Raw genomic sequence first — 27,534 nt, 5'->3', positions numbered from 1 at the left:
CAGGAGGAAGCAGACAAAGTGGCCGAATGCTATTACCATCAGGACGGCATTTTAATGAGGAAGTGGAGGCCTCCTGATGCTACCCCAGAGGAGGAATGGAGAGTGGTATACCAAGTGGTGGTGCCTAAAGTTTATAGGCAAGAAATTATTGGTCTTGCACATGACACCCCCTTGGCTGGACACTTAGGTATAAGGAAGACTTGCCTTAAGATCTTGCAGCATTTCTACTGGCCCAGACTTCGAAATGATGTCGCAGAATACTGCAAATCATGCCGTATATGCCAGGTTGTTGGTAAGCCTAACCAGAAAATACCACCAGCACCACTTCTGCCTATTCCAGCCTTTGACGAACCTTTCAGCAGAGTTCTAATTGACTGCGTTGGACCTTTACCAAAGACCAAAACTGGAAATGCGTATTTATTGACAATCATGTGTACATCCACACTCTTTCCTGAGGCTATTCCGCTAAGAAATATCAAGACACCTACTATTGTCAAAGCTCTTATCAAATTTTTCACGTTAGTAGGACTTCCTAAGTCTATACAGTCCGACCAGGGATCAAATTTCATGTCAGGTCTATTTCAGCAAGTCGTGTAGTTAGGGATTGCTCAGTATAGATCAAGTGCGTACCATCCAGAATCTCAAGGTGCCTTAGAACGTTTTCATCAAACATTGAAGAACATGATTAGAACTTTTTGTCTTCAATTTGACAGAGACTGGGATGATGGAGTTCACTTTCTACTTTTTGCAGTTCGAGAGGCTGTTCAAGAATCCCTTGGATTTAGTCCCTTTGAGTTGGTATTTGGCCATACTGTAAGGGGACCGTTAAAATTGATTAAGGAAAAGTGGCTAACTGAACATACTGACCTGAATCTCTTAGACTATGTATCTAGATTCAAAGAAAAATTGTATACTGCTTGTCAAATTGCTCAGAAAAACTTAAAAAATGTACAGAACAAGATGAAAATATGGTATGATAAAGATGCCAGGAACAGAGTTTTTGAGCCTGGTGATAGGGTACTTGTATTTTTGCCAGTTCCTGGACATCCTTTACAGGCTAAATATTGTGGTCCTTATACAATAGAGAGTAAAATCAATGATTTGAATTATATTGTAAAAACTCCAGGTCGGCGCAAACAAAATAGAGTGTGTCATATTAATATATTAAAACCATACTTTGAGCGTACTAATGAATGTGAGAATAAACCAGTTGCCACTTTAGGCATGGTTAAATTTGAGAACAATCATGACAAACCAGATGTAATTGAACCACCTTTTAGTTCTAAAACTATGGAAGAGACTGTTAGATTGAAAAATTCAGAAATTTTGTCAAATTTAGACTCAAAACTTGCATATCTGTCTTTTGATCGTAGAGAAGAAATAAAAACTTTGGTATTTTCTTTTAAAAATCTTTTTCCAGATGTGCCAAACAAAACCACTGCTGTTGTCATGATGTTGATGTAGGAGATGCTTCTCCAATTAAGCAACATCCTTATCGGCTTAATCCACTCAAACTTGAAGCTATGAGAAAAGAAATTAAATATATGCTTGACAATGATATTATTGAGCCGAGTAGCAGTGAATGGAGCTCTCCTTGTCTCCTTGTGCCAAAACCAGATAAAACCTTTCGTTTCGTGACTAATTTAGAAAAGTAAATTCAGTCTCAAAATCTGATTCCTTTCCGATTCCAAGGATAGACGATTGTATTGACAACATTGGTCAAGCAAAATTTGTGAGCAAATTTGATATGTTGAAAGGTTATTGGCAAGTTACATTGACACAGAGAGCTCGTGAAATATCAGCTTTTGTTACACCAGATGGCTTATTTCAATATACTGTAATGCCGTTTGGCATGAAAAGTGCACCAGCTACATTTCAAAGAATGATCAATAATGTTATAAAAGATTTAAATTGTTGTTATGCTTATATTGATGATCTAATTGTATGTAGTGATAGCTGGGAACAGCATTTAACACATTTGTATGATACTTTTGATAGATTGTCACAATCAAATTTGACTGTTAATCTTGGTAAAAGTGAATTTTGTTAGGCCACTGTTGATTATTTAGGGCATACAGTTGGCCAAGGTCAAGTGAAACCTATTATTGCTAAAGTGGAAGCTATTTCCAAATTTCCTCCTCCTACAAATAGAAAACAACTTATAAGATATTTAGGCATGATTGGATTTTACAGAAAATTTTGTTCAAATTTTGCTACTGTGGTTCAACCACTGACTCATCTTTTACGAAAAGATTCTAAATTTATCTGGAGTGAATATTGTCAAAACGCTTTTGAAAATAGCAAATCACTTTTAATTAATAGTCCGGTTCTGATTACTCCAGACTTTCAAAAACAATTTAAACTTGCTGTTGATGCAAGCGATGTAGGAATTGGAGCTGTTTTATATCAAGAGACACATGATAATGTTGAGAAACCTATATCATATTTTTCCAAGAAATTAGATAAACATCAGAAAAATTATTCAACTATTGAAAAAGAGTGTTTTGCAATGTTGTCAGCACTTCAACATTTTGATGTATATTTGAATCCCACTGTATATCCTATTCTTGTTTGTACTGATCATAATCCTCTCACCTTCATACATAAAATGAGAAACAAGAATCAGAGGTTGACTAGGTGGAGTTTATTGTTACAGGAATATGATGTAATTATAAAACATATCAAGGGTAAAGATAATGTAATAGCTGATGCTTTATCTAGAGCTTATTAAAACACTTTTATATGCTATGTATTTTTGTTTATGATAAGTTTTTGTTACACTAAAACTTCTTTTAAGGGGGGGAGGTGTTATGATATTGTAATTATTGTATTTATTTATGTTGGCCTGATTTGTATTGTGTGGCCTGATAGTTGTTTACAGAATAATCTTAAAACTGTGCAGTTTAGAAATCACTGGAACAATTACAGAATGATTGGAACTTTCCAGAATGATCCTTATAAAAGATGCGTGATATAAACTTCTACATTTTACTAGAAACTTCCGTTGTAACTTTCTAGTATGTTCCATTATAGACTGTTCTAGAATCTTCCATGACAACTATATATATATACAGACACTAAAGTTAAACTCTCACTCTTGGATTTGGACTTAGACATCGATAGACATTAATATACATAGCCTTTGGATTGACACTTTTATTCTACAAACAACATCATACTGGATTGTGACCGTAATATTCAGATTGGATTCCGAGAAGATTTCTGGATACAGATAAAGATAAAAGATTGGACTCGTATTTTGACAGTTAAGTTAACAGTAATATTTGTGTAATACTTCTTGTAAACATTTGTATAATAAATCTTGTTAAATTTTATAATTGATTTGTGTCTTTTGTTGGCTACAATTTAAAGGCGATTTCTGGCCGTAACACTGGGCCAAATTTATCCAAACTTGGCCACAATCATCATTGGGGTATCTTGTTTAAAAAATGTGTCCGGTGACCCGGTCAAACAACCAAGATGGCCACCATGGCTAAAAATAGAACATCGGTGTAAAATGCAGTTTTTGGCTTATAACTCAAAAACCAAAGCATTTAGAGCAAATCTGACAGAGGGTAAAAATGTTTATCAGATCAAGATCTATCTGCCCGTTAATTTTATGATGAATCGGACAACCCTTTGTTGGGTTGCTGCCCCAGAAATGGTAATTTTAAGGAAATTTTGCTATTTTTGATTATTATCTTGAATACTATTATAGATAGAGATAACCTGTAAACAGCAATAATGTTCAGCAAAGTAAGATTTACAAATAAGTCAACATGACTGAAATGGTCAATTGACTTCCTAAGGAGTTATTGTCCTTTATAGTCAGTTTTTAACAATTTTCACAAAATTTGTGAATTTTACTAACATTTTCCACTGAAACTACTGGGCCAAGTTCATTATAGATAAAGATAATTGTTAAGGAGCAAGAATGTTCAGTAAAGTAAGATGAACAAACACATCACCATCACCAAAACACAACTTTGTCATGAATCCATCTGCTTCTTTTGTTTAATATACACATATACCAAGGTGAGCGACACAGGCTCTTTAGAGCCTCTAGTTGATTGAACTCATAAATTTATGATGAAGGATATATAATAAAGCCGCCTCCCTGGTGCTAGAGTCGGCCACCAGAGAACACAGGGTCACAAAGAAAAGGGGATTTAAAGGATCTATAAAGTGTTAGGTTTCGACGTCCACTATTAACCGTCGCACCAAAACACGTTACAGAAAGGGAAAACGTATTCTTGTATTTATATATAATTCTCAGTTATGAAATTAAATATCTGAATAAAATAAAGTTTCATATTTTATTTCTATCAAAAATAATCCATGCCGGAGATAATTGGTCTTGCAGGATCCGTCACTGGTCTGGTCAGGTCTTCAGTTAAGGTTGGTCTTACATAGACACACACAACTAGTACATGTTTAATTCAACAGTCAAGTAACAAAGGTTGTCACTTATTTTGTATCTTTCTATAATCCCCAATTAAAGGATAAAAACGCCCTTATACATTATAGAACTAAGAAGACAACTCTGTCACCGGCACTGTCACAGTCACCTGTATTTAGCACCGTGACCGTTGACTGTATTTGTCACCGTCACCCGTATTTAGCACCGTCACCGGCACCCATATATAGCACCGTCACTGGCACTGACAATCTTAAATTAATACAAAGTTAACTTTAAACGCTTGTCTGTATTTCTCAGACATATTCCAGCTTCTATTTAAGTTTGTCACTTCCCATTCATTGTCAACCCAACACGCCGTCGGTTCTGCTGTTGTTTTTGTATTTATACTTTTGACTGACCAATGGCAGAGCTTGTTACATATTGTTTACCAATCGGCAACCATGGATCAAAGAAGGGAAATTCCCGAAATGTTGATATTGTTTGTAAACATTGATTGATCTTCATCAATAAAGATGGGTTTTGACTTTAAATTTATTAGCAGACCATTAAAACAGTTTTATTTGAGTTCATAGTCTAATAAGGTAAATATCGCACAAATACAGAATCAGTACGTGAAATAAAACTTCTTAACAAACTAACACACATCATTGAAACAACAGCCAAAATAACAAATTACAAGTCTTACATTACTTCCATCATTAGACATCTCACTAAAATCTATCGTTTATCCTTAATAATTTCAAGAATTTATACAGACATAGGTTTACTATAAAAAGGAGGAAATGCCGGCATTACAATATATTGTCTAAGTTGACGCCATCGAGACCTTTGTTGGCAAAGGAAAGATTAAGGAAAGATCTTTTCTCTTTTTCATCTTTTCCCATGCGGACTGGCTTGAAAAGTCTGTGACTTGCAATATCCGAAATTATAGCTTCAAGTTTGTATTGGTTTGAATGAGGGTTTGTAACAGTGGATTCCAAACATAAATTGAACAGAGAATGAAGTTTTGAAAGGGATAATGAATAAAGTTTCGTGTGAATGTGATGAACTATAAGCTATAGGTCAACTATATTTGTTGTATGGAAGAATTGTTAGCTGTACATGCCTACCTGGCATGGTTCATCTGACCTTGACCTTATTTTCATGGTTTAGTTTTCTTGGTTAATGTTAAGTTTATGTGAGAGTTGTAATAAAGCTTTATATTTAGGACTATCAACATAACATCACTGATTAGTAAAGAAGGCGAGACATTTCAGCATGTGCACTCTTGTCTTAAAATAATATAATATTCTGACCAATCTGCTATTTCAATACCTAGTAATTTCTCCCATTGTAGGAAATTTTCTGTTCGCAGTTGCACATATCTGTCAACAAGATCTTTGTATACAAACCTTGCCTTTTTGTTACACAATAATCTTTCCAAAAAATAATCAATACAGTTAAAAGTTTACATGAGCAATGTTTTCTTTAATGTGTTCTCTCAAATACTTTGGATTGTTTGCAATGAAACCATAATACTTTTAAATTATTTGTTTGAAGTCTCGGTCCTATCTGATAAAATTTACAAAAATCCTTAGTCTCTACGTCAACAAGGTCAAACAAAGACTGCACTCCCTTTCTCTGCCACTGAATAAAGAATAAAATATCTAATGACAAAATATCTTGAACAGAAATATTGGTAGAAATTTTGGTAGTAGGCCTTGCTTAAGCAGTATCAAAGATTTCTCTGAGATTCTCCTTTTCAAAATGTAATACCCTTTCTCCACCATACTGGTCAAGGGCTTTTTAATAACAATGATTGCCAACTACCATATAAATTGGAAGAAAACCTCTTTATCCAGCCAATCTTTAGGTATATTTTAAAATAATGTATATTAATCATATTTAAACCTTGTGGAATATCTCCGATTATTGTACTTAGTTGGATTGGATCAGGTGTTCCACTCCATATGAATTGAAAGAATAAAATATTCAATTCATTTAATTTTGACTCTGGTAAGTTGGGTAGTGCAGTCAACAGGTGAATTAATTTTGGGAGTGCCAAAGTCTTGATAATAGTAATCTTTCCCATAAGGGTTAATTTTCTATTTTGCCAACTCTTAAGAATGCCCGACCTTTCTTTATCTTTTTTTTTAGAAATCTATTTCCGGCATACTGTCAAGATCCAAATAGAATTCAATTCCCAAAAGTTCAAAATTTGAATAGCACCACTGAAGTTTTAAATCAGGACAGAGAATCAGATTTTAATACTTTTTGTTCCCAACCCACAGAGCTTTAGTTTTAGAAGAATTAATCTTTAACCTAGATACTTTTTGGAAAGAGTCAAAACAATTTAAAGTTTCCCTCAATGATGTTTCAGTTCCATCTATAACTAAGAAAGTGTCATCAGCATATTGACTCAAAAGGGATTCATTTTCAAAGATTCTATATTTTGGGGTTTGACCTTATTTTCATAGAAAGCAACTCAACAACTATAATAACCAGATGCTCTGCAGGGCGCAGCTTTATACGACCGCAGATGTTGAACCCTGAATGGTTGGGGCAAGAATGGACACAACATTCAAGCTGGATTGAGCTCTAAATTTGGATTGTGATTAAATAGTTGACACAGCATATGTTTTGGACACAGAATGAATGTGGTCTAATGAACTTAAAATATTTTTTTTGCCTTTGAGCAATTCTCTATGCTGTTATATATTAATCCTCTCAAAAAAATGTTTGAAGAAATTTTCTTTTTATTTATGAAATCTGAAATGAGAAAAATTTAACCCCCCCCCCCCCATTTTTTTTCATATCCCCCTTTCCCTTTTTCCAAAACTGATCTCAATTCAAATTTCTAATGGAGTTTGCAACAATAACTACTCATTTAAATACATCATAAAATATTAAAATGTAACAATAGGTGCTTGTTATCACTGAATGATAAAGATTGTTTTAATTTATCAGTTGGTAGTAAAAGTGAATATACATTGTATATTTTATAAAACAATGATTTAAGTTGATTCAACTATTATTCTGGACAAAGAAAGATAACTCCAATCAATTGAAAATTTCTTGCTATTGCACAATATTGTGCAATTAGATATTTCTTGCTATTGCACAATACTGTGCAATTGAAAATATTTGCTTTTGCACAATACAGTGCAATTGAAGATTTCTTGCTATTGCGCAATACTGTGCAATTGAAAATTTCTTGCTATTGCACAATACTGTGCAATTGAAGATTTCTTGCTATTGCTGAATACTGTGCAATTGAAAATTTCTTGCTATTGCACAAAACTTAATATAATAATTTTGGATCCTGATTTGAACTAACTTGAAAACTGGGCCCATAATAAAAAATCTAAGTACATGTTTAGATTCAGCATATCAAAAAAGCCCAAGAATTCAAGTTTTGTTAAAATCAAACTTAGTTTAATTTTGGACCCTTTGGACTTTAATGTAGACCAATTTGAAATGGGACTAAAAATTAAGAATCTACATACACAGTTAGATTCGGCATATCAAAGAACCCCAATTATTCAATTTTTGATGAAATCAAACAAAGTTTAATTTTGGACCCCGATTTGGACCAACTTGAAAACTGGGCCAATAATCAAAAATCTAAGTTAAGTTCATTTTTAGATTTGGCATATCAAAGAACCCCAATGATTAAATTTTTGATGAAATCAAAGTTCAATTTTGGACCCTTTGGGCCCCTTATTATACCCCATGCAACGAAGTTGCGGAGGGTATAATGTTTTTGACCCGTCCGTCCGTCCGTCCGTCCGTCCGTCCGTCAGTCCGTCAGTCCTGTTTCTTGTCATCGCAACTCCTCTCAAACCACACAACAGAATTTCACGAAACCTTTTCAGATAATAAGGACATACTATGTAGTTGTGCATATCGACTGGAAATTGCGATTCAATTTTTTTCTAAGAGTTACGCCCCTTTGAACTTATTTACTTTAATGTACTACTGCAATCGTTTGTCATCGCAACTCCTCTCAAACCACACAACAGAATTTCACGAAACCTTTTCAGATAATAAGGACATACTATGTAGTTGTGCATATCGACTGGAAATTGCGATTCAATTTTTTTTCTAGGAGTTACGCCCCTTTGAACTTATTTACTTTAATGTACTACTGCAACAGTTTGTCATCGCAACTCCTCTCAAACCACACAACAGAATTTCACGAAACCTTTTCAGATAATAAGGGCCGGACATACTATGTAGTTGTGCATATCGACGGGAAATTGCGATTCAATTTTTTTTTCTAGGAGTTACGCCCCTTTGAACTTATTTACTTTAATGTACTACTGCAACAGTTTGTCATCGCAACTCCTCTCAAACCACACAACAGAATTTCACGAAACCTTTTCAGATAATAAGGACATACTATGTAGTTGTGCATATCGACGGGAAATTGTGATTTAATTTTTTTTCTAGGAGTTACGCCCCTTTGAACTTATTTACTTTAATGTACTACTGCAACAGTTTGTCATCGCAACTCCTCTCAAACCACACAACAGAATTTCACGAAACCTTTTCAGATAATAAGGACATACTATGTAGATGTGCATATCGACAGGAAATTACGGTTCAATTTTTTTTCTAGGAGTTATGCCCCTTTGAACTTATTTGCTTCAATGTACTTCTGCAACAGTTTGTCATCTAAACTCCTCTGAAAACACACAACAGAATTTCATGAAATTTTGTAGATAATAAGGACATACTATGTATATTGACAGGAAATTATTATTCAATATTTTTTTTATACAATTTTTTTTTCTTATACTTATTTAATTTCTCCAATGACAATGTGGGGACATGGGGTATGTGAGCGTGCTCACTAAGGTTCTTTAATTCCTAAACTGTTGGGACCAAAACTACCAAAATCAAACCAACCTTCCTTTAGTGGTTATAAACCTTGTGTTTAAATTTCATAGATTTCTATTTAATTATATTAAAGTTATGGTGCGAAAACCAAGAATAATGCTTACTTGGGCCCCTTTTTGGCCCCTAATTCCTAAACTGTTCAGACCTCAACTCCCAAAATCAATCCCAACCTCCCTATTGTGGTCATAAACCTTGTGTTTAAATTTCATTGATTTCTATTTACTAATACTAAAGTTATTGTGCGAAAACTAAGAATAATGCTTATTTAGGCCCTTTTTTGGCCCCTAATTCCTAAACTGTTGGGACTAAAACTACCAAAATAAATCCCAACCTTCCTTTTGTGGTCATAAACCTTATGTCAGAATTTCATGGATTTCTATGAACTTATACTAAAGTTATAGTGCGAAAACCAAGAAAATACTTATTTGGGCCCTTTTTTGGCCCCTAATTCCTAAACTGTTGGGACCAAAACTCCCAAAATCAATCCCAACCTTCCTTTTGTGGTCATAAACTTGTGTTAAAATTTCATAGATTTCTATTCACTTTTACTAAAGTTAGAGTGCGAAAACTAAAAGTATTCGGACGACGACGCAGACGACGACGCCAACATGATACCAATATACGACCAACATTTTTTCAATTTTTGCGGTCGTATAAAAAGGTAAGGGGAGAGGGGGTCTGCTTGTCTTCAGCTTCTCTCTAAATTAAAGAAGCTTGAAACACAAGTTGATGCTTTCAAGTAAAATTCTTCAAACCATCTGCATATAGATGGTCCAAAATTTAAACTCTTCAATGCTTTTAAAAAAAAAAGACCATTCGATAGAGTCCAAAGCCTTTTTTACTGTAGTAAAAGACCAGTTTTGTTATGTTTTGCTAAATAGTGCATCAAATCATACAATAGACGCGTATTCTCACCCATAAATCTATCCTTTATAAAGCCTTTCTGACAGTCACTGATAATAGATGGTAAAACAGGTTTTATTCTATTAGTATTGACAGCAGAAGCAATCTTGGTGATCAGTATTCATAAGGCTAATTGGGCGCCAATTAGCTAAATGACATCTATCTTTATCTTCTTTTGGAATACATGTAATGACACTTTGTAATTCTCCTTTTTCATGTTTTATAACCAAAATATAAAGATTTAAAAAGAAAAGGTTCAATATCCCTCCAAAAGACTTTGTATAATTCTACAGTATACCCATCAAAGCCTGGGCTCTTTCCATGTCACATAGATTTTAGCGATTCTGTACATTCTTTAAAAGAAATATTACCCTCACACATAAATCCTTCTGTTCTTCTGTGAGTTTAACATTGTGCTTGAAAAAAGGATTCATCATCACAGTCCAGATTTTTACTTAAGTATAATGTTTTTAAAAAATCATTTCTTTTTGTAAAACTCTAAATTGATCTGATATATGCCCACACTCTTATGAAAATAAGGCCAAGGCAAATCAAGGATTTGAAAAAGCTGTGTTGTTTACTGGAAACAAGTAACAAGAAGCTCTTGTTCTTTTGGCAGAATCTGCCAATTCAACAATATTAGACAGTGCTTATACTTCAAATGTGGCAGGGGAAATGTGGATGAAATGTTATTTAGACTCCCTTGACTCTTCTATAAGAGAAAAAGTAGTAGAAAACTCTAGTGACACTCTTTTCAAATTTGGCGTACAGGTACAGTTCTGCAATCAACAAAGAAGGTAACTTTTCCATGTGCAGGTGTTGAATGTGAAATACAATCAGATGTTATAACAAGCGACATCCCAAGAGAAAATAAATCTGGGATTCTACTGGAATTCTGATGGGATTCAAATTGGGATCCCACCTTATTCCACCGAGATAAAATTTCGGGAATCCCCGCAAAAGAAGCGGAATCCCACTGTAAATCCCAGTGGAAATATACTGGGATAAAATTTCCGGATTCCCACAAAAGAAGTGGGATCTCGATGTAGATCCCCAGCAGGATATGCATGCACCAATTCAAATTGCATGTACTAGACTCCACTGCCACTTGGGATTCCTGGGTTATTTATGCAAAAGGATACATGTAACGTTCTCCTTTCTATAAATTAATTTGCTGTCTCTATACTTCCAACTATATATAGTAAATGCTGAGTAAAGGTAACTGGAATATCTGCATGCAATCTGTTGGCAGCTCCATTTAATAATATAATTAAATCCCCTACAAGTATCAAAAAAATCCACAAAGAATAATTTTTATACAACCGCAAAAATTGAAAATTGTTTGGTCGTATATTGGTATGCCGTTGGTGTCGTCGTTGTCGTCATCCCAACCCATTTGGTTTTCGCAATCTTACTTAAGTATAAGTTAATAGAAATCTATGAAATTTAAACACAAGGGTTATGACTATAAAAGGAAGGTTGGGATTGATTTTGGGAGTTTTGGTCCCAACAGTTTAGGAATTAGGGGCCAAAAAGGGCCCAAATAAGCATTTCTTGGTTTTCGCACAATAACTTTAGTATAAGTAAACAGAAATCTATGAAATTTAAACACAAGGTTTATGACCACTAAAGGAAGGTTGGGATTGATTTTGAGAGTTTTGGTCCCAACAGTTTAGGAATAAGAAGCCAAAAGAAGGTCCCAAACAAGCATTTTCTTGGTTTTTGCAAAATAACTTAAGTATAAGTTAATAGAAAACTATGAAACATTCACACAAGGTTTATGACCACAAAAGAAAGGTTGGGATTGATTTTGGGAGTTTTGGTCCCAACAGTTTAGGAAAAAGGGGCCAAAAGGGTCCAAATTTTTCGTCAAAAAATTAATTATTGGGGTTCTTTGATATGCCAAATCTAACTGTGTATTTAGATTCTTAATTTTTGGTCCTGTTTTCAAATTGGTCTACATTAAGGTCCAACTTAGTTTGATTTTAACAAAAATCGAATTTTTGGGGTTCATTGATATGCTGAATCTAAACATGTACTGAGATTTTTTGATTTTAGGCCCAGTTTTCAAGTTGGTCCAAATTGGGGTCCAAATTAAACTTTCAACAAAAATAGAATATATGTGGTTCTACAATATGCTGAATCTAACCATGTATTCAGATTTGTTATATTTTTGCCCGGTTATCAAATTGGTCCACATTGAGGTCTAAAGGGTCTAAAATTGAACATTATTTGATTTCATCAAAAATTGAATTCTTAGGATTCAATGATATGCTGAACCTAACCATGTATTTAGATTTTTGATATTGGACCATAGTTGGTAAATGTCCAATTTCAAATTTTTAAGTTTTTAAGTTTAAGTTCTTATTCATTCTGTGTCAGAAACCTATGTTGTGTAAACTATTTAATCACAATCAAAATTTAGAGCTGTATCAAGCTTAATTTTTGTGTCCATACTTGCCCCAACTGTTCAGGGTTGGACCTCTATGATCGTATAAAGCTGCGCCCTGCCAAGCATCTGGTTCAATACGTTTTGAAGCAACAATTTCAATAGAAATATTATTGCATGTTTATGCAGTAGATTGGAAGCCATTTGGAATCAAATTAATTACCTTCCCCCTTTTTTATCCCCTGAAGATACAAAACTAGCGACTTATTATTTTCACCAATGCAAATAACCATTCACACAACTCAATTAAATTTTTACATACCTACCAGTTATGCCTGTTATGTGACAACAAGATTATTCATTGTATGTTAAAAATAAATATATTTTCAGTTCATGCTTTTAGACTTTCTGGTGACCGTGTTGATTTGCTCAAATAAAAGCATAAAAATCATAGTTCCCCAATAAATTATATTTATAATCATTATATACACATACATACATGTTGAATTAAATTATTTATGCACTTATCTGAAAACATATGCATCGGATTCATCTTCATCCTCCATAAATCAGCGTAATCTGATTTTAATGACGTATTTATCAGGACACTAACGTCTAAGTGACAATCTCGCCCCATATTATATTTGCCAGAAATTGATATGTCTCCGTAACGGTATTTAGAAAAATATCAAGGGTATTTCATAAAAATATTTATTACTGGTCAGTTTTTAAATATAAGAAAAGAAAACTTTATTTAATCGGCACAGGGTGCATGCAGATAAACTACTGTGGCCGCATTATCTAGGACGGTATTTTCTAGGGTCGGACTGTTCAGTACAATAACAAAAAAAACACGTGGTCATGACTTTTTTATACGACCTCAAAAAAAATTTGCGGTCGTATATTGGTATGACATTGGCGTCGTCCTCGTCGTCGTCCGAAGACACATTTGTTTTCGTACTATAACTTTAGTTAAAGTAAATAGAAATATATGAAATTTACACACAAGGTTTATGACCATAAAAGGAAGGTTGGGATTGATTTTGGGAGTTTTGGTCCCAACAGTTTAGGAATTAGGGGCCAAAAAAGGACCCAAATAAGCATTTTTCTTGGTTTTAGCACAATAACTGTAGTATAAGTAAATAGAAATCTTTGAAGTTTAAAAACAAGGTTTATGACTATAAAAGGAAGGTTAGAATTGATTTTGGGAGTTTTGGTCCCATCAGTTTAGGAATTAGGGGCCCAAAGGGTCCAAAATTAAACTTTGTTTGATTTCATCAAAAATTGAATAATTGGAGTTCTTTGATATGTCGAATCTAACTGTGTATGTAAATTCTTAATTTTTGGTCCCGCTTTCAAATTGGTCTACATTAAGGTCCAATTGGTCCAAAATTAAACTGAGTTTGATTTCAACAAAATTTGAATTCTTTAGGTTCTTTGATATGCTGAATCGAAACATATTCTTAGATTTTTGATTATGGGCCCAGTTTTCAAGTTGGTCAAAATCAGGGTCCAAAAAAAAACTTTGTTTGATTTCAACAAAAATTGAATCCTTGGGTTCTTTGATATGCCAAATCTAACCGTGTATTTAGATTTTTGATTATAGGCCCAGTTCTCAAGTTGGTCCAAATTGGGGTCCAAAATTAAACTTTGTTTGATTTCAACAAAAATTGAGTGTATGGGGTTCTTTGATATATGCGGAATCTAACCATGTATTTAGATTTTTGATATTTGGGCCCGGTTATCAAATTGGTCCACATTGAGGTCTAAAGGGTCCAAAATTGAACTTTATTTGATTTCATAAAATATTGAATTCTGGGTTCTTTGATATGCTGAATCTAACCATGTATTTAGATTTTGGATATTGGACCATAATAGGTAAATGTCCAATTTAAAAATTTTAAGTTTCATTGATGCCGGACAAAAACAAATAGAAACGCACTTATGTGAACTTTCTGACTAAGAAATAATCTGTCAAACTGAAAATTAAGTGAACCATTAAGTACTTGACTTCACCTGAAAGCTTTGGTGTCATACACATTGTTAATTAATACCAATAACCTGTACTTGATGTCATCAGAGACATATATACACTAACCAAACTGTCGGATGACTTACACATATTTTAAACAACATAATTATGGTTCATACGTTTTCCTGTTTCAACTAGAATGAAATCCCGGCTTCAGACACTTATCCTGATTGGGATCCCAGCTTTAGACAGTTCCGATTGGGATCCCGGCTTCAGACAGTTATCCCAATTGGCCCAGTTTCCGATATTTATCCTGTTTCATTTAGACTCGAATCCCGGCTTCAGACAGTTATCCCGAATGGGATCCCAGTTTCAGACATTTATCCCGAATGGGATACCAACTCCAGATGCTTATCCCGGCTTATCCGGACAATTTCACTGGGATTTCATTGGAATCCCGATGGATTCTGTTTTCGTTTTCTCTTGGGATACCATTGTTGTTGAGTAAGGACTCTATGAAGAAATCAAAAATGAAGCTAGATCTTAAAAGTGATAGTGCCAATTTGGAAAAGATGTTCAACTGCAGTGCACATCTTCAGGGCATTATTCTGTACCAATAGATCAATCGAAAATTGGTATTAAATTTACTGCCGCTGCTCTTGTAGCAACACAAATAACCAAAATCTTAGAAAAACTACATATTAAGCAGTTTGTTCATCCATCAGCTAAAAGACTGAAAACTTTGTTAACAGATGCATGTGGTTTTACTAAAGGACATTTTGATTGTGTGAATGAAATAACAGAAGGTTGTGATGTCTGCAAGAAAGATAAGAAACTCCAGCTCAACCAGTTGTCTCACTTCCTTTGGCCACATATTTCAATGAAGTGGTTACTGTTGATTTAAAGGAATGATAACCTAACACATACTTTTTGCATTTAATTGATATTGCTATAAGATTTAGTCTGGCTACAGTTATCAAAAGTAAAACACCAGATGATAACATATTAGCGGGTTATTTTTGCGAGGTGTAAATTTTCGTTTATTTTTGTGGATAGAACAAAATGCCAAACTAAATTCCGCCAATTTAAAAGTGCACATGCAATGGTATTGATAAAGTTTTGAAACCGCCAAAATATTAACGGCTAAAATATTTCATATACCTTATTCAATGAAAATTGCAAAATTTTACACCCCTGAAAATAACCTGCTATACAGTAATGTCTCTGTGGATAGGGAGTTGAATGGAACTTCCAAAGTGTTTCCTAGTTAACAATGGTGGTAAATTTGCAAATGAAATTTTCTGTGATATGAGTGCTAACCTGAACGTTGATATTATGAGTACTGCTGCTGATAGTCCTTGGCAGAATGGTATTTGAAAACATTATTATGCTGTTGTCGATGACTGTGTTGCAAAGATATTGGAAGATCAATTTAAATTAAATCTTAAAGTAGCTTTAATATGGGCTTTAAATGCAAAAAACAGTCTCAATGGTATATGGATGGGGCCATATCAGCTTTTATTATGCCACAAAAGACAACAACACTCAAATTTTCACTGCACCCTATTGGTTTATAAGGTTGGCATGTTTCGCCAGCAAGCGTGGCGTCTAAAATCATATACATGTATATCTTGTGTGGTTCCTGTGGTTCATTCCATTCTTGGTTCCGTTCTGTTTTCTCTAAATGGGTTGTCTGGTATACATGTGTATAACATATGTGTTCCCAAGAGAAAATAAATCTGGAATTCCACTTGAATCCCGGCTTGAATTTTGATGTGATTCCAATTGGGATCCCACCTAATTCCACCGGGATAAAATTTCGGGAATCCCGATGTAAATCCCGGTTGAAATATAATGGGATCCCACTGGGTTATTGTGGGATTTCGATTGGAATCCCACTGGGATAAAATTTCGGGATTCCCGCAAAAGAAGCGGGATCTGGATGTAAATGTACTTGGATAAAATTTCGGGATTCGCATAAAAGAAGCGGGATCCCGATGTAAATCCCAGTGGAAATATACTGGGATTTGATTGGAATATACTGGGATTCCCGGAAAAAAACGCGGGATCCCAAAAAATAAATCCCAGCAGGATATACATGCGCCAATTCGAATTGCACTGCCACTGGGATTCCTGGGTTATTTATGCAAAAGGATACATGTCATGTTCTCAGTACTGTAAATTAATTTGCTGTCACTGTACTTCCAACTAGTATTGCTGAGTAAATTATGGTAACTGGAATATCTGCCTGCAATCTGTTGGCAGCTCCATATAAAAATATCATTAAATCCCCTAAAAGTATAAAAAAAAATCCACAAAGAATCATTTGTTCAATACGGTTTGAAGCAACAAATTCAATAGAAATATTATTGCATGTTTATACAGTAGATTGGAAGCTAGTCCAAATAATTATGAAGTCTTGGAAGGCTATTTTAATTTTTTTTGAAAATTAATTTCCCTCCCCCTTTTTTATCCCCTGAAGATAAATAACTAGTGACTTATTATTTTCACCAAATAAACATACACACAACTGAATTAAATTTTTACATACCTACTAGTTATGCCTGTTATGTGACAACAAGTTTATTCATTGTATATGTTAAAAATAAATATATTTTCAGTTTATGCTTTCAGACTTTCTGATGTTGATTTGCTCAAATAAAAACCATAAAAATCATAGTTCCTCAATAAATTATTTCTATAATCATTATATACACATATACACATGTTAAATTAAATTATTAATGCACTTATCTGAAAACATCTTGATCCTCCATTAATCAGTGTAATCAGATTTTGATGACGTTTTTACCAGTACACAAACGTCCAAGTGACAATCTCGCCCCAAGTTATATCGGCCAGAAGTTGATCTGTCTCTGTAACGCTATTATAAATAAATTAAGGGTATCGCCTAAAAGTTTTAGTTACTGGCCAGTTTTTACTAAATATAAGAAAAGAATACTTTATTAATCGGCACATGGTGCATGCGGATAAGTTAGTGGCCGCATTATTTAGTACAGTATTTTCTAGGGTCGAACTGTTCAGTACAATTGAAAACAAAGCACGTGGTCATGTTTTTTTGTACATTTTACAGAAGTTGAGAAACCAACGTTTTACGATGTCGATCATTATCTTATCATAGATGCTGGACGACAACTAATAGAAACGCACTTATGGAAACTTGGGGAACATCAGAAACGCCCAAGCTTGTCTGGCAAAACACCCGTTGACATTCCTCGGACGCCCTGCCATTTTTATCACGAAAATCTCGGCATTTTTCTGACTAATAAATATCTGTCAAACTGAATATTAAGTGACACTTAAAAGTGATTGGCTTCACCTGACAGCTTTGGTGTCATACACATTGTTAATTAACACCAATAACCTGTACTTCGTTGATGTCATCAGAGACATATGTATACACAAACAAAACACTTACATATTTACATGAGATAGAATTTAATTATACATCAAATGCATAAACGTTAGTAGAAAAAATCGAAACGCAAAGAGCATAAAATTCGTAAAATAGAATTCCGGTTCGGCAAATATCCGGCAAATTCCGGTTCGGGTCCGGGTTCGGGCTACCACTTTTACCGACTACCATTTTCAACAACATAATTATGGTTCATACAATTTCCCATTTTAACTAGACTGGGATCCCAGCTTTAGACAGTTATTCCGATTGGGATTCCAGTGTCTGATATTTATCCCGTTTCATCTAGACTGCAATCCTCGCTTCAGACAGTTATCCCGAATGGGATCCCAGTTTCAGATATTTATCCCGAATGGGATCCCGACTCCAGATGCTTATCCCGGCTTATCCCGACAACTTCACCGGGATTGCATTATGATCCCGATGGATCCCGTTTTCGTTTCCTCTAAGGTTGTGTATATATTTTTTCGTAATAGAGGGCTCCCTATGTGTTTTTCTTGTGGTTACTGCTGTTTCTATATCTCTCTTTCTTTCTTCTGGTGGTGTGTAGAATTCTGCTATCATTTTTGGGAAAGGATCAGGAATGGTAGGAATGGTCTGTGTACTATTGGTTCATGCTGGTCGTAAAGTACAACGCTAGTGTGGCAAATGTGAATCCTTGCGGATGCAGGGGTTCACAGTACTAAAGTTTAACTGTAGTTCCATCAAGTGAACCAACACCTGAAGTGAGGATTGTGTAATAGGGTAACTAAAGGCTCTTAAGAGCCTGTGTCGCTCACCTTGGTCTGTGTGAATATTAAACAAAGGAAGCAGATGGATTCATGACAAAAATGTGTTTTGGTGATGGTGATGTGTTTGTACATCTTACTTTACTGAACATTCTTGCTGCTTACAATTATCTCTATCTGTAATGAACTTGGCCTAATAGTTTCAGTGGAAAATGTTAGTAAAAATTTACAAATTTTATGAAAATTGTTAAAAATTGACTATTAAGGACAATAACTATTTAGGGGGTCGATTGACCATTTCGTTCATGTTGACTTATTTGTAAATCTTACTATGCTGAATATTATTGCTGTTTACAGTTTATCTCTATCTATAATAATATTCAAGATAATAACCAAAAACAGCAAAATTTCCTAAAAATTATTAATTCTGGGGCAGCAACCCAACAACAGGTTGTCTGTTTTGTCTGAAAATTTCAGGGCAGATAGATCTTGACCTGATAAACAATTTTACCTCTTGTCAGATTTGCTTTAAATGCTTTGGTTTTTATGTTAAAAGCCAAAAACTGCATTTTACCCCTATGTTCTATTTTTATACGACCCCAAAAAAATTTTGGGATTGTATAATGGTATGATGTTGTCGTCTGCGTCGTCTGTGTCGTCAGTGTCGTCTGTGTCGTCGTCTGAAGACACATTGGTTTCCGGATAATAACTTTAGTTTAAGTAAATGGATCTTCATGAATTTTTTCAGAAGGTTCAATACCACAAAAGGAAGGTTGGGATTGATTTTGGGGATGGTGGTCCCAACCGATTAGGAATTAGGGGCCCAAAAGGGGCCCAAAAAAAGCATTTTTCTAGTTTCAGGATAAGAACTTGTGTAGAAGTATTTCAACTGCCCTGAAATCATACCACAATGTTAAAAACCACAAGTAGAAGGTTTGGATTGACTTTAGGGGTTATGGGGCCAAATTTTAGAAATTAGGGGCCAAAAAAGGGCCAAAAAGAAGCATGTTTCTAGTTTCCAATCAATCATGTGTTTAAGTGTGTGGATCCTTTTTTTTTTTGAAAATTTTTCAAATTTTGAATTTTGAAAAGTTTCAAGAAGAAATCTTCAATTGCACATTATTGAGCAATAGGTTTGTTAGATCTTTGACCACATTAATTTTGTAACAAAAACCTATATTAAGTCAAAGTTTTGATCACAATCCAAATTCAGACAGAATCAAGCTTGAATATTGTGACCAAATTTGCCCCAACTGTTCAGGGTTCAACCACTGGGGTCGTATAAAGCTGCGCCCTGCGGAGCACCTGGTTAGCCGTGGCGGCCATCTTGGTTAGATCGTTTAGTTTGTTTGTTGAGCAAAACTATAGAAGATATAGGGAGAAAGTGCTAACAGAGAAGGCTCAGCAATTCAAGATCAACAAATAAGAGAGTTTAAAAGCCATGATTTTTATGCTAGTTCACAATGTTAGAGAGTGCATTTTCAACAATGCACGCATACCTAGCTCTAAATAGAGTATAAACTCTAGTTTTAAATATTCATTACCATTCTTTAAATGCAATTATAAAAGCTTAGGGAATTTTCAAATATTGTTATAAAGTTGTCATTGTTTTTATCTTCAGATGCTTTTTAAGCATAAGTTTCCAGTAGAGGTACAGAAATGGATAGTTGGTAAAAGAATACCAAAGGATGAAGAGACATTACAAAAACTTAGAGTAACAAATGGTCAGACAGTTTTTCTATATCTTGTGTCTGCGAAATCAGTAGGCCTTGATAAAAAGCATCGTATGACAGTTTCAGGTTTGTTCTTTTTATATGATCGCAAAAATTAAAAAATTTTGGTCGTACATTGGTATCACTTCGTCGTCAGTGTCGTCCAAAGAAGGATGATTTCTGGATGATAACTTTAGTATAAGTAAATGGAAATAAGATTTTAACACAAAGTTTATAACCACTACATGAAGGTTGGGATTGATTTTGGGGGTTTTGGTCCAAACAGGTTGAGATTGAAATCATCCCTTCGTAAATTTTATAGATGCCATCACAAGTTGGTTGACCGTTATGGAATAACCGTTTCACATATGATATCGGATATGTTCCTTACGTTGTAACTACAATCTCCGTATCTTTCATGAATGTGACCTACTGAATTAGACTATTTACCGGATTTATAATCACATAAGCAATACGACGGGTGCCACATGTGGTGCAGGTTCTGCTTACCCTTCCGGAGCACCTGAGATCACCCCTAGTTTTTGGTGGGTTTTTGTTGCTTATTCTTTAGTTTTCTATGTTGTGTCATGTGTACTATTGTTTGTTTGTCTTTTTCATTTTTAGCCATGGCATTGTCAGTTTATTTTCGATTTATGAGTTTGAAAGTCCCTCTGGTATCTTCCGTCCATCTTTTGTAGAAAAAATTAATTTAAATTGTGTATTTTTATTGTCAAAATACTGCTGAAAGATCTCAACTCACAACAGACTTCTTGCATGCTTTATCCTTGCTTTGTAAAAGTTATCTAGTAAATAAAAACAGATCTCTAGTTTTATACCAAATTCATTATATTAGAATATTCTTATTTTATTAGTAATACTTTCTAAAACAAATTGTCTTAATAATAAAATAAATATGTCTCCTGTCTTTCACATTTTGATAATATATAAATAAATGCATAAATATATTGTCTCAATTTTTATCTTCACTCTAAAAAGTTAATAAGACACTTTGAATATCACTATTTTGAACTAAAAGAGCATATACACTTATTAAAAATGGTGGAAATTCTAATCCCATGCACTTACCAAAAGATGTTTCCAGACATATGTGTTAAAACATCAATATTCCTAAATCCAAGAGTCATGTCATCAGAAGATTCTGGGAGTTTTGGTCCCCACAGTTTAGGAATTAGGGGCCAAAAAGGGCCCTAATAAGCATTTTTCTTGGTTTTCCCACTCTAACTTTTGTATAAATGAACAGACATCTTTGAAATTTTAACATAAGGTTTATGACCACAAAAGGAAGGTTGGGATTGATTTTTATACGACCAAAAATTAAAACTTTTTTGGTCGTATATTGGTTTCACCTTGGCGTCGTCATCGTCGTCGCCCGAATACTTTTAGTTTTCGCACTTTAACTTTAGTAAAAGTGAATAGAAATCTATGAAATTTTAACACAAGGTTTATGACCACATTAGGAAGGTTGGGATTGATTTTGAGAGTTTTGGTCCCAATATTTTAGGAATAAGGGACCAAAAAGGGCCCAAATAAGCATTTTCTTGGTTTTCGCAATATAACTTTAGTATAAGTAAATAGAAACCAATGAAATTTAAACACAAGGTTTATGACCACAAAAGAAAGGTTGGGATTGATTTTGGGAGTTGAGGTCTGAACAATTTAGGAATTAAGGGCCAAAAAGGGGCCCAAGTAAGCATTATTCTTGGTTTTCGCACCATAACTTTAGTATAAGTAAATAGAAATCTATGAAATTTAAACACAAGGTTTATGATCACTAAAGGAAGGTTGGATTTGATTTTGGGAGTTTTGGTCCCAACAGTTTAGGAATAAGGGGCCCAAAGGGTCCCAAAATTGAACTTTGTTTGATTTCATCAAAAATTGAATAATTGGGGTTCTTTGATATGCTGAATCTAAAAATTGTACTTAGATTTTTGATTATTGGCCCAGTTTTCAAGTTAGTCCAAATCGGGGTCCAAAATTAAACTTTGTTTGATTTCATCAAAAATTGAATAATTGGGGTTCTTTGATATGCCAAATCTAACTGTGTATGTAGATTCTTAATTTTTAGTCCCATTTTCAAATTGGTCTACATTAAAGTCCAAATGGTCCAAAATTAAACTAAGTTTGATTTAAACAAAAATTGAATTCTTGGTTTTTTTTGATATGCTGAATCTAATTTTTAAAACCCCTAGTTTTTGGTGGGGTTCGTGTTGTTTATTCTTTAGTTTTCTATGTTGTGTCGTGTGTGCTATTGTTTTTCTGTTTGTCTTTTTCATTTTTAGCCATGGCGTTGTCAGTTTGTTTTAGATTTATGAGTTTGACTGTCCCTTTGGTATCTTTCGTCCCTCTTTTCTAAACATGTACTTAGATTTTTGATTATGGGCCCAATTTTCAAGTTGGTTCAAATCAGGATCCAAAATTATGATATTAAGTATTGTGCAATAGCTAGAAATTTTCAATTGCACAGTATTCAGCAATAGCAAGAAATCTTCAATTGCACAGTATTGTGCAATAGCAAGAAATTTTCAATTGCACAGTATTGTGGAATAGCAAGAAATCTTCAATTGCACAGTATTGTGCAATAGCAAATATTTTCAATTGCACAGTATTGCACAATAGCAAGAAATATCCAATTGCAAAATATTGTGCAATAGCAAGAAATTTTCAATTGATTGGAGTTATCTTTCTTTGTCCAGAATAGTAGTTGAATCAACTTAAATCATTGTTTTATACAATAAACAATGTATATTTACTTTTACTACCAACTGATAAATTAAAACAATCTTTACCATTCAGTGATAACAAGCACCTTTTTTTACATTTTAATATTTTATGATGTATTTAAATGAGTAGTTATTGTTGCAAACTCCATTAGAAATTTTTCTCATTTCAGATTTCATAAATAAAAAGAAAATTTCTTCAAACATTTTTTTGAGAGGATTAATATTCAACAGCATAGTGAATTGCTCAAAGGCAAACAAAATATTTTAAGTTCATTAGACCACATTCATTCTGTGTCGGAAACCTATGCTGTGTGAACTATTTAATCACAATCCAAATTTAGAGATGAATCCAGCATGAATGTTGTGTCCATACTTGCCCCAACCGTTCAGGGTTCAACCCCTGCGGTCGTATAAAGCTGCGCCCTGCGGAGCATCTGGTTGCCCATTAACTTTAGAATAAGTGAATAGAAATCTATGAAATTTTAACACAAGATTGATGACCACAAAAGGAAGGTTGGGATTGATTTTGAGAGTTTTGTTCCCAACAGTTTAGGATTTAAGGGGCCAAAATTAAACGTTGTTTGATTTCATCAAAAAATGAATTATTGGGGTTCTTTGATATGCCAAATCTAACCGTGTATTTAGATTCTTAATTTTTGGTCCTATTTTCAAATTGGTTTACATTAAGGTCCAAAGGGTCCAAAATTAAACTTAGTTTGATTTTAACAAAAATGAATTCTTGGGTTTTTTTGATATGCTGAATCTAAACATGTACATAGACTTTTGATTATGGGCCCAGTTTTCAAGTTGGTCCAAATCGGGGTCAAATTTAAACTATGTTTGATTTCATCAAAAATTGAATATATGGGGTTCTACAATATGCTGAATCCAACCATGTATTAAGATTTTAATATTTGGGCCTGGTTATCAAATTGGTCCACATTGAGGTTTAAAGGGTCTAAAATTGAACATTATTTGATTTCATCAAAAATTTAATTTTTTGGGTTCTATGATATGCTGAATCAAACCATGTATTTAGATTTTGGATATTGGACCATAATAGGTAAATGTCCAAAGTAAAATTTTTAAGTTTTTAAGTTTAAGTTCTTAAACCACATTCATTCTGTGTCAGAAACCTATTTTGTGTCAACTATTTAATCACAATCCAAATTCAGAGCTGTATCAAGCTTAAATTGTGTGTCCATATTTGCCCCAACTGTTCAGGGTTCGACCTCTACGGTCGTATAAAGCTGTGCCCTATAGAGAATCTGGTTATCTGTATGTTAAAGTTATAGTTAAGTTAAAGTACAGAAAAATGTATAAGAACATGTGCTTCCCTTAATTAAGACTCAAACTTTGTGTACACTTATAACCAAGGCCAGTACTGTGCTCGTTCCTGACCTGGTTACTCATCTTGCTAGGTTGGGGGAAATAGCTGGTAGCTTTCATATGAAAACATGTCAACGTAACCCAGATTCAAAGTTCAATATAAAATGTTTATTAAATCAGCATTCAGTATAGTTTATCAATCACAATAATCACAATAATCACAATAATCACAATAATCACAGAAGTTCATGAGACATAATAAAACAGTATGTCTAATATAAATCCAAGTCTATAACACCAGTGTCCAATACGTGACTGTCCCTTACTACATGGTCAACTAATATATATATATATTGTTTTTCATTTTTCAATTTACATAACATTTATACTCATATATCTAATTTACATAATAATGCTAGTTTATCTATTTTCCCAAATATTAAGACTTTGACCTAACCTAAATTATCTTAAAATGTAAGAAATCTCTTTTGTATATATAGCACTTCTCTGATCCTTAATTCTCTATTGTCATTAAGGCCTCAGGGGATTACATAATAATTTGCTTTACACTTATCTAAAGTTGTGAAGATTTATATTAACTATTTATCAAGTAAATTATTTCTTAAGCTAGTGCTAAATATCTTAACTTATACTGAATTATAACAATTATTTGAATTCTACATTTTAACATTCTTGCATCTAAAATATACTGGTTTAATACCCTTCCCTTCGTGGCCAAGATTACTCCTGCAATCTTCAATTAAAATACAAAATGCATCATATGAAAAAATAATTTATACACATATTATATAGCAACAATTGAATAACTGATTTCTGTCAATAAAATATTACAATACATATACAAAAAAAAATATTGTGAAAACATTCATTATTTCACTGATTCCTGTAAATAAAACATTACTTATTCTTGGTTTGGGGAATGGTCAAGTTTAGATTGTCCATATCAGGGAAGTTCTCTGAAGTTGACTAATATTGACAAGTCCAACTCTCACATTATTAATTACAATGAGCTCATTGGCATACTTCATGAAGTATTTCTATATGCATAAGGGGGCATAAAAATAGCAATATATAATTGAAATATAAGATTAATAATATTTTATCCATATTGGTCATCATCTGCAAGTTAAACACATAATTATTCAAATCATATTATCTTCTTATATAATGAACATAAAACATATTTAGACATTTACATTTTTATATGATTAACCTGTAAATAATCTGGAAAGAAAATACAAATGTATATATAATTAAAATAACAATAAAGCAATATTAAAGACCTATATCATAACAAGCAAGCATTTAAATAAGCAAAAGTGTCTTTCGTACACATATCCAATATAGACAATTAATGTCCAACAGTACAATCTTCACATTTTTCACCAATGGTAGTCAAATAAAAGTTACAAGTTTTCAACGATATTGTTTATACATCATGATACATGTCCACCTGGTTTCTTCTTCTGTTTGATTGTTATAGTAATTTTGCAGATATTATTTAAAATTTCATATCACATTGTCTTTTACTTTTCATCAATATTCATGTAAGGTTAATAAAATGTCACTTTGGGTCACAAATCTCTGCTAATAAGTTTTATAATATCAAATAATTTTTTACTAGCTAAATATGATATGTCCATCATTGTTCGTCTTTCTTTAATTTTAAATGCACAATTTGGTCACCATTTCTTTAATTGTGTGTCCACCATTTCTTCATTTTGTGGGTCCACTATTTCTTTATCTGTGTGTCCACCATTTCTGCATTTTGTGGGTCCACCATTTCTTTATCTGTGTGTCCACCATTTCTGCATTTTATGGGTCCACCATTTCTTTATTTTGTGGGTCCACCTTTGGTAGGATATTTCATCAATATAAAGGCAACAGTAGTATACCGCTGTTCAAACTCATAAATCCATGGACAAAAAACAAAATCGGGGTAACAAACTATAACTGAGGGAAACGCATTAAATATAAGAGGAGAACAACGACACAACACTACAATGTAACACACAGAGAAACGGACCAAGCATCAGACAAAATCCCACGAGAATAACAAATATAACATCAAAACCAAATACATGAATTTGGGATAGACAAGTACCGTGACACGTCTTATCGCAATGTGAATCCACACTCGTAAGTGCAACCAATATCATAATTATTTATAACACCAATTAACCCTTATCTCGTATTATATTTAATTCATTTGTATTGGGGAATTTTTATTTAGTTATCTCTTAAAAAGTCATTAGAATACCACAATTTTAGACCAATATTACCTATTTATTAATATTAACATAAATTACATACAACATGTAAGAATTTCTAATTATCTTCCCTTCTTTATATTCTAGCTTAATTCCTATACTTTTGTCTTCTTATTTCTAATTTATCTATATAACAACTGTACGCCAGTTTATTTTGTACTTCCTAATTAGGTACTCCTTAATTATTTGTTACTCTCTTTCTCTTAAAATCTTTAAGTCATAATAAAAAAACTCAGCAAATATAGTGATGCCTATATACAATGTATATAATGTATATATAGGGAACACTTGATATCTATTTATATCATTGATAAAGTACATTTTGTATAATCTGAAGTAAAATTGGTTTAAACTACATCAGAAGATGTGCCGTTTACCTGTAATAACTAAGGGTCTAATAGTAAGAACTACTAATGTAATGAATACATTTGTCCAGCAGGATTAAATTAACAGACACTATAACTTCTGAATATTGTGTAGTTTAACCAGAAATTCAGAATAAAAAAAAACATTTTTCAACAATACAAAAGAATATTGTCACAATGCATAAAATTTATGTTTGCTATAATACTGCTTGAATATCTTAAGTTATGACATTCTTTTCCTTATATTTCTATACTTAGTGCCTTAGTCCAGTTAAATTTAAAATTTTGTACGCAGCCTTTCCATTTTGTACATTAACTAACAATCATTTTGTATAATCTGAATTAAGATTGGTTTTTTAAAATGTAC

General features: G+C 33.4%; 1 protein-coding gene across 4 annotated transcripts in view; it reads left to right on the top strand.

Annotated features, from left to right (window-relative positions):
* Window positions 1-27,534, top strand: part of LOC143079722 (ranBP-type and C3HC4-type zinc finger-containing protein 1-like) — a 207,324-nt gene that overhangs the window by 69,837 nt on the left and 109,953 nt on the right. For all 4 annotated transcript variants that reach the window (XM_076255263.1, XM_076255261.1, XM_076255262.1 and 1 more), the window contains exon 5: window positions 20,351-20,528. In XM_076255263.1, the coding sequence (XP_076111378.1) occupies window positions 20,351-20,528 (178 nt within the window). The remainder of the gene's footprint in view (window positions 1-20,350; window positions 20,529-27,534) is intronic.

Source organism: Mytilus galloprovincialis, chromosome 6 (assembly GCF_965363235.1).
Source record: "Mytilus galloprovincialis chromosome 6, xbMytGall1.hap1.1, whole genome shotgun sequence".
Classification (NCBI taxonomy): Eukaryota; Metazoa; Mollusca; class Bivalvia; order Mytilida; family Mytilidae; genus Mytilus; species Mytilus galloprovincialis.
The sequence above is the reverse complement of the archived record's forward strand: the minus strand, read 5'-3'. Positions and strand labels throughout refer to the sequence as shown.